The 14405-nt window shown below is 37.2% G+C and overlaps 1 protein-coding gene across 2 annotated transcripts in view; it reads left to right on the forward strand.

Annotated features, from left to right (window-relative positions):
- Positions 1-14405, forward strand: part of Spata6 (spermatogenesis associated 6) — a 94693-nt gene that overhangs the window by 77302 nt on the left and 2986 nt on the right. For both annotated transcript variants that reach the window (XM_028889111.2, XM_037202815.1), the window contains one exon: positions 6977-7068. In XM_028889111.2, the coding sequence (XP_028744944.1) occupies positions 6977-7068 (92 nt within the window). The remainder of the gene's footprint in view (positions 1-6976; positions 7069-14405) is intronic.

Here is a 14405-nt window from a genome sequence, read left to right on the forward strand (position 1 = left end):
ACAAACAAAAGAAACCCGAGAGAGAGAAAGCCAAGGTAAAGGGTAAATCACCGGAAGATCCACAACGCTGTCTACTAAACCTGAGCCCTCAAAGTGGAGCTAGAGCGTGAAAAGGCCCCTGCAAAGAAGGGAGGGGAGATTCCTGAAGGGAGAAAAGGAAAGATTCATTCCCACAGAACAGAGACTCCAGGCAGAGCAGGCGCAGGCAGCGGGGGTGGGGGGTGGGGGGGGGCGCAGATGCCAAGGGGAGGGTACAGATTTCATAGCTGAACTCAAGCACAGTGTAGATTGAAATACCATTTGTCAAGTTTCATAAAGATGCAGACTTTGGTTTTTTTTAAAGCTCTTTCATCACAGAACACTTCATTGTTTTTGGAGGACGACACGAGTCACTCAGAGAATGTCTCCCGAGCCTGCCCGATGTGTGGAAAATACCTTTCCCTGGTGGTTTTTAAAGACTCCCAGAAGGGATTCCACAGTGACACACATGGCCGCCCCTACTTACAGAATGACTTATGGTTTGGGAAGACCCAAATTCATTTTTATTTTTATTCTTTCCTCTTCTTCCACCATCAACATAGACTTAAGTCTCTTAAAACCATGGCACTGTTGGGACCTGACCCCTGAAAATACCCTGGACTCTGCAGTGGCATCATGCATAATGGTCCTCAGAAAAGCAGAGGTTCCTTTTTACAAAAGTCTGTGGACCTTCAGATGGATCAATGCCATTTTCATGGCATTTCCTGAAAGTCAGGTTCTGTTTCTGAAAAGATGTTAAACAATGTGCTAAATGTGAAATGTTAGCTCTTTCTCTAAACTATCTCTGTTCACAGTATCCCATGAAGACTTGAATCGATCCCATAGCTGCTTTCTGACTTTGGTGGTCAGTACAAGAAGGGACAGTGATGTTCTTGTACATGGTTAATGACTGACTGCTCTTGTCTTAAAATACCGTGATTGTTTATATATATATAATGATGCAGGAAAATAGTTTGACTCAGGAAAAAAATCACTTATCTGTAGTGTAGAGACGAGGGATGATGATGATGATGATGAAGGTTCTGGGGATGAATCAGGCCTGCAGGCTCGAAGGCAGACACCATTTCTCACTGAACCATCCCATTGCCTTCATCTCTTTTTTGGTAAGCAACTTAAGAGTAGATTTTACTAGGAATTTGTGGGATTTACTTCTTTTTTTAGGAATAATTTTGGTTTTGTTAACTCTCTTTTGTGTGCGTGTATAAATATGTATAAATATATATATATGTATCTCTTCTAAATTATGTATTTGGTTTTTCTTCTATTTTTTTCTATCTAATATTTTCTCCATCTCTGGAATAGCTTTGGTGGCTGTATATAGCCTGTCCTTTCTATGTCTGTCTATCTATCTATCTATCTATCTATCTATCTATCTATCTATCTATCTATATCTATACATTTATATGTATCTGGTTGTAGATTTCCCTGTAAGTGCTACATTAGCTTGATCATTTAAGTTTTGATGCTATTTTTTGCTATCATTTTGTTCAGCATACTTTTTTTCTTATTTCTATTGCAAGTTTTTTCTTTACCTTTGAGTTACTTAAAAATATGTTAGAGTCCCAAGCTCTCTTAAAAGTAGAGGTATAGAGGTTCTTTTTTGTTTCAAAAAAGTTACAGGAGCTCCTTGTATCCACTGGAGGAGTTGGAAATATCTGCTTTCAGTGACTGTCCTTAAGCGGATGCATGGAGCTTCTGAAACTTTTGAAGTTATCAGGCAGATGCCCCATGGTTTTCCCTTGCACGCTCCTTCACAGGTGGCACACCAGCCTCCTTTGTTAATTGAGCGCCACACTAACAGGCTGTTCTGTCACTTCATTTCATTGCACTTGTTTTCTGAGGGGTTTTGGTACTGCTATTTGGGTATTTTTACATTTTTACCTCATTATTATGTATTTTACTCCTTTGTGCAATAGAATGAATTTTAACAAAGCGTACATGTGTAAAACAGCATCCAGGTCACTTGCAACATTATTGGTACCCTCAATTATTTTGAGTAATGTCTTAGGGGCCTTTTTCTACAAAATGCCATAGTATTCTAATATATGATAATCTGTAGACTAGTTTGATGTGATTTTGAACGTTCAAAATTGCATAATATTATGATTTCATGTCTTGTTTCTTTAGTGGATCATTGCATGTGTAACATGCATGTCTTCACTTTTTTCTGTGTAGATAGGTACAGCAAATTATGCTTCACAAACAAATTCTTGGAATCTAGATATGTTCATTCATTTACATGTTATCTATGGGCACAGTAGCAGAAGTGAGAATTGACATTTCACAAAGGATACCATAGCCAGTCTACTGTATTTCTAGTTTGAGGCTAATGCACATGTACTACTTTACCTAGTGTTGTGTATGTCTTTTGATGAACAAGCACTAATTTGAAATGTAACTAAGAAGGACTTAATGGGGGCGGGGGACAAGAAATTTGGGTATTCATATGTTGAATACAGTATTAAATGTGCATTCATATGTATAAAGAAAGATATTTGTACACATATATATAAATATTTGTATATGGAGAAAGGGAGAAAATAAATGAGAAAACAGGAGCAGAGGAGAGGGGAAGGGAGGGATCTTGGGGATGAGATACACTTAACATGAACTTCATTTATCTTTCACATACACTTAATATACCTAACACCTAAAGATTATTATATAAAAAAATGTAAGCCCTTTTAAAATCTTACCTCTATTTTGATTTGATCCATTTTATGAGGTCAGTGTAGAATTTTCCATTTTTGATGTCTTTGTTGACACTCAAATAATTTGAATATTGAAGCATTTTGAACTTGGATTAGGGATACTTAATTTACAATGCTTTTTGATTCTAGATTCCTAAGATTTTCTTCATTCTTCTTTTAAAAGATGTGAGGATAGGTGTTAAGCCAGCTGAGTATGTTCATTCAGGACTTATTTAGGAGTCCTAGCCCACTGTCTCTTCAAGTATGTGTTAGAAGAATTTCTTTATTTTTACCATTTGAATGTGGAATTATACTTTTAGATCTTTTGATTTTGCCTCACAAGTATCTTAAAATATTTTTTAAAGTTTTAATATTATTTTATTATTTTCAATATATGAGTGTTTTGCCTGCATGTCTGTGTACCATTATGTGCTGGTGCCTGCTGAATCCAGAATGAGATATCAGACCCCCAGGAACTGGAGTTTCAGACACTTGTGAGCCACAATGTGGGGGTGCTGAGAACAAAACCTTGGTCTTCTGAAGGAGCTGGGTCCTCTAAACTGCTGAGGCATCTCTCCAGACCTGGATTCTTCGTATTTGTCATTCGGCTTGCTTTTCTTATGGCTATTTATTTTGAAACTTAATTTTGATTATTACTAATCTAATGTGCTGTCACACCTACCTATCAAGTTGCTTATTTCAGCAACTATATTTTTAGTTCTAAAACCTTTCATTCATCTTCATGGACTCATGCCTGAAATTCATTAAATGCATGTCTAGTTGTTCAACTTTCCATCAATTTTCCTAATCATGTTGTATAAATCACAAATAATTTAAAGTGCATGTCTCCTAAAATTCAATATTTTGTATGTGTTTGTATTTGCGTCTTTGTCTTTTTTACTTCTTTATATGTTTAAAATGCTTTTGGCTTTCTACATGAAGAAAGGGTTTCCTTTTTCTTTCCCAGGCATGTGGCATTAAGGGCTAATAACTCTAATCCAAAAGAGAGAGACCTGATTTCAGGCTATACTGAGTTTTGATAAATCTCAGTTTATCTTTACTCAGAGTCCTGAGTTCAGCTCTCACTTGTGGCATTAGCCCTCACTTCAAACACAACCTTTAGGCCTTTACCATAGACCAAGGCATTTATTTCCTGTTTGTCAGATGTGGTGAACTGACATTTGTATTTAAGAGAAATATGTACTCAAAGGACACTTGGCTTCAGCGAACAGAAGGATTAGTTCTTTACATTTCCATACTAGAAAGTTATTTACATGGCAGTGTTTCAGTGAGTGTTGCCCTGCATATGTGACAGTGGGCCACAGAGAGTATGTCACCTGGTAATGTCATAACTATTTTAATTTAAGTATATACACTAAGCTAATGGTGCATTTCTCAAGATAATGCTAAGTGACACATGACTATACTTGTGTCCCCTCTGTGTGTTTATTTTGACACCTTTTGAAAGGCTGGTTTAGTATTTTCCATCTTCTCTATTTGGCAGCTGCCTTGACTGAGGACAGGCGGGCTGCTCTTGGAAGTCAGGCGTCATTGGTCACATGCTCCTTGCAAATGGTTGGGTATCAGTTCACCTTCCTGTTCAGGACTTCAGTGCTCATCTGCTTTCTATCAGTCTTTCTGGTGAACATTTCTTTTAGGTGCCATGATTATAGGGCATATTTTCTTTGATATTCAGACATGTTGGGGTTATCTTATCTGTCACTAGCCTGCCCAGCTTCAGAAGTCAGCAAATGCATTCACATTTTTCCCTATGTTTGAAGACTTTCTAGGCTTCAATTTTAATTCGTTATGCTTATGGGATTCATAAAACATTCTGCTTACCCTTCCCAGCTGTAGAAATTAGTCTTTGTTTCCATGGCCAGGGCTGGATTTTTATCCTAGCTAGTCAGTGTCTGTAGTTTATAAACAGTTCCCCTGGGGACACTGAAGTGTCAGCAGTACTTCGAGGGACTTGTTTCTTGTGTGTGCAGTGCCTCTTGACCTTGTAGATGACCCCATCTCTAAACACTGTTAGACTGAGGAGACTGTACTCTGCATTCCAGATTTTTTGGCTAAGATTTATTCCATGATGTCCCAGGAAGCTTTGTGAGTCAATGCATGCCTTGATTTGGAAACTGATTGGATTTATAAGACGTTAAAGTATTTAAATTTCATCTTCTACTCTTGGACAATCATGAAAAGCCTTTGTGGCTTCTCTGTGCCTCGCACTGACCTTTCTTCAAACATTAGCTGTGGTCCTCAGCCTCTAGTCCATGCACAAATCTTCAAATGCTTAACAAAAATAGAAGTGTACACTCTAAGTCTGCTTTTGAAAGGATTGCCTCTCTGATAGCTGAACATCTGTAATCTTCATTAGGTTTCCTCCTAATATCCTAAAAGTATTTTTTTCAGCTTTCCTAGTTTGTAATACAAGTAGCTGTTTACTATAAATTCTCCCATCTAAGACCAAAACAATCTCTGTATGTTTTTATGAGGGGGTTTGTGTCTCTTTGTGTTTTTCTATTGCTACCACATATTATCATAACTTACTGGCTCAAATTGACCATATAATATGTCTGTAGACTAGAGGTCTGACAAAGGGTAATACCCGACTAAATTCTAGGTAGCTCTTCTATGCCTGTCTCCCTTCCACCATCTGAGTCATAGGTGCTCTATCTTTAAATGGTCTTTCTGAGCACTCTTTCTAGTCTGATCCATCTGGCTGCCTGTGTATACATGAGATGATTATTCCTATTCGTAGTCTGAAACAAGAAGAGAGTTATGTGGTAATGCAGTCTGTTTTGTTTCTTGAGTCAGAATTACCTATCAGGCTGTCCTTGATCCAGATGGGCAGTGTTCTCTGTGAGTGGTGTTAGTTATGTGTTCTTACTTCCCTTAAGACAACCTTTCCATTTATTTCTTCACTTGTTAGTCTTTCTGACCTGACTGTATGCCAGTCAAGAAAAAGACCCAATGGAAAGCTTGAAAATAAATGATTAAATACTTATCATTTAGGTTCTAAATAAAAGAAAACTGTTTTAATAGTCAACAAAAATGTTAAAGAGCAAAGAACATGCCAGTAGAAATATATGGAATTATTCATAATGGTAAGACCCAAAAGTCTTGACAACTAAAATTGTATGTACATTTTCCAAAATGTTTTAACTTGATTATTTATTATTGACTGGCACTTGACAATGCATGTGTCCTTTGCTGATGCAGTTTTTGCTGTCAGAAAATTAAAAAAAAAAAAAAACATTTTCTTCACAATCAGTGTTGATGTGTTTTCTTACCTGAAGTGGATGGGCCCTTCTTCTATCAATGCTATTCCTTTGTTTCTCTTACCTACTCTTTTTACCTGTGTCTGTTGACTAAGGAGTAAGTGGTGATGGCTAAGATTAGAACAGTGCTTAATATGATATTACAGAAAACACATGTCAACTTACAGCTTGCAAAACTAGCTCAGATGACCTCCTGTTTCCAATGCCTTTGTGTATATTTAGTAGAAGTTAAGAATGGGAACTTTGGCTATATATACTTATAACAATTAACTCACATTTCAGTTTTTCCTTTTGTGGTTTATTATTTTGGCTTATCATTATCAGTAAATCATTTCCTTTGTAAGTCATGGGTGTGTGCTTGCATATGTATAATTTTCTCAAGCATTGTACCTTGTTTCAGAAGGCAAGAATAATCTTTTTGGAGTTCATATAAAATATATATGGCTTTATTAATTTACATAACTTGATATATCCACTACCATTTTTCCTTGTTCAGAAAACATTTACTGAATGGCTAGTCTTCACTAACCAGTACTAACCAAATTATAATAAAAATAATGTGCTGTTTTGAAAACATAAATACAAACAATATTATACAGATTGAGCGGGTTATATTTAAGAATATATATGCATATATATATATGCATGTAGCAATAATTAACGAAAAAAGAGATCATAGTTTTGAAAGTGAGCAAGGTGGGGTATGTGGGAGGATTTGGAGGGAAGAAAGGGAAAGGGAAATGATATAATTTTATTATAATCCCCCAAATAAGAGAAATAATTTAAAAATGTTATTGAGAACTAATGCATTCTCAACAGTTTGTTTCTGGCCTCAGATGTCTAAGCACTTGATTCTTGATTCATTCTCTTATAATGAGGAAGGAAAGGCACATTTCCCACAGAATCATAACCACCATATTGAAATCAATGAGAAAAATAATTAATGGAAATCTTTTAATTTTTCAGGATGAGAGAGACCCAGAAAAAGAGGAAGAACTGGAACTGAAAAGAGGTCTTTTATATAGAGACTCTGCCTATGACAGTGATCCAGAATATAGGTACGGACTTGCTTCTGTATGCAGAGATCTTTCTTATAGATAGCATAAAAATGACACATTTATCTTTTTTCTAGATTTTAAACCTAATTTTATTCTTAAAATTATAGATATGTGTGCCTGTATGTGGATATGTGTGTGTGAGTGCAGATGCCTGTGGAGCTTGGAGACATGGGATCTCCCTGGAGCTGGAGTTATTGTCTGTTAACCCCACCCATGTGGATGTTTGAAACTGAACTTGGCTCCTCTGCAAAAGCAGTAGGCACTGTTAACCAATGAGCCATCTCCAGCCCAGTTACTGTTTTTTTTTTTTTTTTTTCTTAGTAGAGCTTTTGGATAAAAAACACACCTAAGAGATAGGGGGATGACTTAGGAAAGTGCTTGCAGAGCAAGCATGAGGACTGAGTTTCCACTCCCCAGTACCCATGCTGGGGGTGGAAGACAAGCAGCTGTACACTTCTGTGGAATCAGAGACAGAGGAGTCATGGGACTTATTGACCAGGTAATGTGGCTGAATTGGCCAACTCTAGATTCAGTGCAAGACCCTATCTCAAAATATAAGGTGTAGGATAATTGAGAAAAACACCAAACATTGACTTCTGCCTCTATACAGACATGCTCATCCATTTGCACACATGTACACATGCACACATGCACATACACACTCACATGAATAGCCAACTCACAATGATGCTTTTCCTCCTATTTAGGATTTGACTGCCCAGCATATTCATGTTTCATGATACATTTGTCCTAAACTAAAAATAGTTTCCAAAATTAGATAAGTAAATCTTTTCAAAATAATGTAAAAAGAAAAAATCTGTTGTCCTAAAATTTAAGGGATATTAGTAATAAAACTTTGAAAGATTATACTAGTAGATTTCATTTTTAAAGTTCTGTGCCAATGGTCATGAGATGCAGAATTAAAAACTGTGAATCTTGGGTAGTTAAAACTATTGCTGCTCTACTGTGGAGTACCGTATGAATTTTTTCATCATGAAATTCCTTAGAGACTTACATAGATGCTCTATGAAGTGTAATTTTTTTTTCTAGCTGGAGTTTGCACCAAAATGGTAACCATGGCTGGAACCTCTATGAACATGTGAGGGCACAGCATGAGTGTGATTTCCTTTCCCAAAGTCATTGCCTCCCAAATCAAGAGATAGCCTGGGCCTCTTATGAACGTGGATTGACTATTGTAGATGGATTTGAAAGAGAAACACTGAAAAAAGGAAAAGAAAGGTTCAGAGAGCACACAGTTTATGCAAAGTTTTTTTCTCTTCTTGGTTGTTCTTTTTTAAAATGTCTCTTCCCTAGATTGCTATACCAACCAGTGTTTTGTTAATTTGACACACCTAGAGTCACCTGAGAGGAGGGAACCTCAATTGAGAAAATGCCTCCATAAGATTAGCATGTAGGCAAGCCTGTGGGATGTTTTCTTAATTAGTGATTGATGTGGGAGGGCCCAGCATTGTCCTTTGTGAGTGGCACCACTCCTGGGCTGATGGTCCTGGTGTGTATGAAAAAGAAGTCTGAGCAAACTATGTGGAGCAAGCCAGTAAGCACCCCCACCCCCACCCCCCCGCTTCTGCTTAGCCTCTGCTTCAGCCCTTGCTCCCAGGTTCCTGTCCTGTTTGAGTTCTTGCCCTGACTTCCCACACTGATGGACTATTACAAGAAGTGTAAAATGAAATAAACCCTCTCCTTTCCAGAGTGTTTTGGCCATGGTCATTATCACAACAATAGAAACCCTAACTAATAAAATTGTTTTATAAATTACCACCCCAGTTTTGACAGGTAAATCAATATAATTCTGGTTTGGACAAGAAATAAGTAAGTTTGACGTTGGAAAGAGTCTGATCTTTGAAGTTGTATAAATAATAATTGTCTTGTTGTTTCTTAGAAATACAGATTTCCACCTGATAACTCCAAAGGTTGTGGTTTCTGCATGGAGATAAAACCAAAACTGTGCATTAATAAAAGTCCTGGAGGGTTCTAATACAGGGAGTGTGAGAATAACACTTTGACAAACACCATTCTTGACTTGAAGTTTCCCATAAACAGTGATTCTTGTTTTTGTTTATCAGTGTCAATAATTAACACTGTTAATTTACTGTTGTGTTAACCCTTAGAAGCTTTAAATAAGAGGCGAGCAGCTCCTAAAAAAATTCTGTGCTCCTTTTTGGTGTCCCTTCACAGCACTTACCATTTATGTACATCCTTGGACCAACAGGATGGGTGCGCAGGCCTTCAGAATCGGTCACAGAGTGGTTTTGAATATTTTGTCCTGGAAGCTGCTCCTCAAGTGATCAGGATGTTGTTTTAGTTTTCTCCAATTCATGTGCTTCCTGTTAAGTGGGACTGAGAGGCAGGCACCTTCTCACAGCAAGTCATGAAAGCTTTTTTCTTGTTACAGAATCCCCAGGGAAGAAAAATAGCTAGTCTGCAGTACACTCGTCTGCACAGATTTTTGGCTAATGCTTGAAAGAAGGATGGCAACATAGCATCTTCTCCCTCCATTTATTGACTATGTTTAAGAGAACTCTGCTATTGAGTGCCTCCCTAAGTGTGGTTCATATTAAGCATTAACATCTGCTTAGAGATCCAAAGTCTCAAGGCCCCACATGAGGTATATTCTTTTGGAAACTTGGGGAGTGGCCAAGCAACCTGAATTACAGCAATGACTCTGGTGCATATTAAAGTGTGAGAAGCATTTCCAAATCTTATTGGTCCTTACAATGGTTTGTAAGACTTTCCTTTAAAATGGCTTCTTTTATTGTTTTATTAATGAAAAATGCCCTGGAGTCACATATTAGGGTAAAACCTGATATATCCACAGAGCAAAGGAGAAAACAATCAGCAACCTCTACTCTCCATGGTTCTCCAATCAAAAGGGCTGCCCATCTCCTTTGGCACCTCCTTATTCATCTTATGTGTCCACCTATCTCCTCTTAGTCCTCAGGAAAACTCTATTGTCCACTTTGGCCAGCAGACTGTGGACCCTGCCTTCCGAACCAAGGCCTGACTCTATTGGCAGTCTTGGAGCAACAATATAAACAAATGTCTGGCAACTCACCTTTGCATAGTGTCTTTAAAGCAATGTTATCAGACTACAATATAATCTCTCCCTGTTATCTGTTCTAAAACCCAAGACTAAATCTTTTCTCCTTCCTACCATCCATCCATCCATCCATCCAGCCTCTAAAACATATGCCACATGCTCAGAACTTTTCTGCATGTTTTATTTGTTGAGGTTTTCGCTTGATAGAAACCATTATTGAGTTTTATGACAAGGAGTTCATATCTTATAATCTAAAATACTTGTAATCATATAGACTCTAATATTGCAACTTTAAAGTGCTAAGCATGCTAGTGTCTTAAAATCTTTCTCAATTCTGGTTCTTTAGTTATAAGTAGTACATTATATTTTTTACTTATGTAATATACTACTTTTCTGTTCCCATGATAAAACAACACAATTAAAGAAACTTACAGAAGAAAGAATTTATTTGGGCTTATGGTTCCAGAGGGATAAGAGTCATCATGGTAGGAAAGCATGGTGTCAATAGGCAGGCAGGCATGGCAGTTAGAGCAGGAAGCTGAGCACTCACATCCTCAAGCATGAAGCAGAGAGAGAGAGAGATCAGACTGGACATAGTCAGATTGTACTCTTAAAGCTCACCCTCAGTAACATCCTTCCTTCAGGAAGCTTGTACCATCTAAACCTCTCCAAATAGTGCCCCCAGCTGGGATAGCAGTTCCAATGCCAGATATTCTGGGGGACATTTCTCATCCAAACCACGTGCCTCTTAAAATTACTATTGTTTGCTTACTGTATCCATCTTCAGAGCTCCATTTTATATAAATGTGTGTATTATGTATGTATGTGTGTATATAACTATGCTATTTTATCAGAAGGCTGTTCGTGAGAACTGAGTCATAAGCTATGTGTAAAATACTACTCATCTGACCCTTCATTTGAACTGACAAAAAACAAAAAACAAAAAACCCAACCCTCTAGCCTTCAAATGGTTTACATCCCTTTTCTAAATTAATCACCAGTAATTCTTTTGTTTTTTAATCCATTCTAAATTTCCTAAAATATTCCTTTTATGTATATATTATAGGCTTCAATAAAACATGCATATAAATTTATAAGTTTATACATTAATAGATAGACTTTGAAACTAATTAGTTCTGTTATTTTTGCCTGTGTTCTTATTTTGTCATTTCTCTGCATAGCAATGTCACAGATCAATAAAGAGCTGTCTATTCAAGTAAATAGTCATAAGTTGTTGGAAATATGTACTACATTTAAAACAATAACATCATTCTTGCTTTGAAGCTAGTTGATACAGTATTTTATAACATATAGCAAGACTTTATTAAATGATTTGTGAACAAGTGCTGGAGATATTCTTGGTAAAATGAAAAGTGAAGTTTTTTTAAAAGCCCATTTCTGTTATGATTTTTAGTACCATACACACATTCGAATCTTAGTAATACACAGCAATGTAAAAAAAATTCAGTTGTTCACCATTAGAGATTCTGGAATGTCTAGAAGTAAAAATACTGTGTTTAGGATTCTGATGTTTGTGTTTGCACCTCTCCATAGACTTCATATTAAGACTCATTGTGCTCAGATCCGTATTTTATAATTTGGACTTTTACTTGTTTTATTTGCTTTAAATTTTTGGGAATTTCATACATACATATAATGTGTTTTGAACAAATCCACCTCATTCCTTCCCATCCCCCATCCCATCACCACTTTTCCTTAACAACATTATGTACTCTGTTTTATAAAGCCACTGAGTCCCCTTAGTGATAATTTGTATGTTCAGTGTTCAGGGGTGTGGGACCATATACCGGAGCAATTTTAGCCTCTCAGGAGGCAATACCCTGAAGACAACTTACTTTCCCTCTCCAACAGCCACACATTGCTAATAGGTGGGATCCATGAGCACCCCTCATCCATGCTGGAATTTTAGCTGTCCTGATCTGGTATAAGACTCATGCAGGCAGTTATAACTGCTGTGAGTTCCTGGTGTAATGACTCTGTCATGTCTGGCAAATTCTGTTTCACTGTAGACCTTTACCTACTACCTCTGGATCTTATAATCTGTGGCTTCTTCTACAGTTATCCCTTGGGGAAGAAGTGTGAGACAGATGCCCCATTTAGAGCCAAGCACCCCCAAAGTGTCTTACTTTCTTCATGGTGACCAGTTGTGGTCCTCTATATTCATGTCCATATACTACAAAAAGAAGGTTCTCTGATAGGGGTTGAAAATGCACTAATCTATATGTATAATGATAGGAACTTAAAGGGCAGTTTATTACTATGTCCATTCAGCAGGATAATAGCATTAAGCTCTCTCCTAGGGAATATGATCTGTTTAGCCATATATCAGGGCCCAATCAATAGTACCAGGTAGGAGTTTAAACTTGGAGAGTTTTAAGTCCAATAAGAAAGTGGTTGGTTTCTCCCATAATATTCATTTGTGCCCCTATTACATGAGTGGTCATATCTTGTCAGACCAGTCCTTATTATAACTCATAGTTGAATAACACTGTTAGTCACTGTTCTCACCAAAAAGTGTGCACAGAACCTTCTAGCAATATGAAAGCTAGTAAGGATGAAATTTTTTGGTCAGAACTAGCTTGATTTCTCCATGTCCTATGACTCAGGTGTGTGGTGTCTGCAGCAATTGGGTCGTACATTAAGTTTTAGAAATACCTAAGCACAATAGTGATGCCCTGTAATATTGTGAGGAGGGAAATTGGCAGGGAGGGGGTTCTGAACACACTCAAAGAGAGGTAATCCATATCTGGCACTGGGCTTTTGTCTGACAGCCTGGGTGTTTGAGAAAGGCATTCTGCCACCCCTGTTATAGAGTAACTACCCCAAACTCCTAATAAACATCTATAATAATAGATCTCAATATGTCATTTTCAAAGGTCTTTAGTGTTGTTATCCTCCATGAATTTCTCAGCCCTCTCCTACTCTACTTCATTTAACCCTTCCCATATCATTATTGAGCTTCACTCTTCATACCATGTCCTTTCTATCCCAATTCTCTAGAACCCCACCCCCATGGCCCCTTACTAGTTTCCTACCATATCTGGGTACTCTAATTTAGACACATATATCTGAAGATTCAAAGCTAGCACCTCTGTATAAGAGAGAATGCTTGTCTTACTGGGTCAGGACTATTTTACTCAGAATGAATTTTTCTAGTTCCATCCATTTACCTATGAATTTAATAATTTCATTTTCCTATGTAGCTTAATTTTCCATTGTGTATATTCATGGCATTTTAATTAGCCATCATCATTTGATGGTCTTTTAGGCTGTTTCCATTTTATTGCTTTTGTGTGAATAGAGCAGCAATGAATATAGAAAAGGACTATACCTGTAATATGACGTCTTTTGGGAATTTGTTCGGGAGTTGTATAGCTGGATCAGACAGTAGATGTATTTCTCTCTATCTGAGGAATGTCCACACTGAATTCCTTAGTGCCTGCACCAGTTTGCATCCCCACCAGCAGTGAACAAGTGTTCCCTATCCCAACATCCATACCAGCATTTGTTGTCTTTTTTAAAAAGTCTAATCAATACTGACTGGGCTAAGATAAAATCTCAAAGTAGTTTTAATTTGCATTCCCTGATGGGTAAGATGTTGAACATTAAAACAAACAAAAAATGCTTCTTAGCCATTTTTATTTCTTTTGAGACCCTTCTGTTTAATGCCATGCCCCAATTTTGTTTTGTTGTAAGTTTTTGTTGTTGTTCTGTACACTAACCCTCTGTCAGATATATAGCTCGTAAGGATTTTTTTTCAACTCTATAGGTGATCATCACTGGAATGGTTGTGTCCTTTATACATATTTTTTTTTATTTGCATGACATCCTATTTGTCACTTAGTGGCCTTAATGCCTGTTCCTGAAAGTTAAAGAGCTTTCCCTACTTTCTAACTGGTTCAATGTATTAGGTCTCAGGTTGATGTTTTTGATCCATTTGGAGTTGCTCTAGGCAGAGTGGAGATGAGGATGTAGTTTCATTCTTCTACATTTATCTATCCAGCTTGATTGAGACTATTTGCTGAAGAGGTTGTTTTCGTTGGCCTCTTTGTCAAAATTAAGGTGGGTCTAAAGTGTGGCTCTGTGTTTGGGTCTTCAGTTCTATGCCATCAATCGGTGTGTCTTTCTACGTCAGTACCATACTCTTTTTATTACCATGGTAACGTCTCCAGCAGTGTTTTCATTGTTGAGGATTGTTTTGGTAATCCTGGGCCTTTTGTGTTTTCATATGAATTTTGATATTTTTTTCTGTGAAGAA

This window comes from Peromyscus leucopus, chromosome 2 (assembly GCF_004664715.2).
Source record: "Peromyscus leucopus breed LL Stock chromosome 2, UCI_PerLeu_2.1, whole genome shotgun sequence".
Classification (NCBI taxonomy): Eukaryota; Metazoa; Chordata; class Mammalia; order Rodentia; family Cricetidae; genus Peromyscus; species Peromyscus leucopus.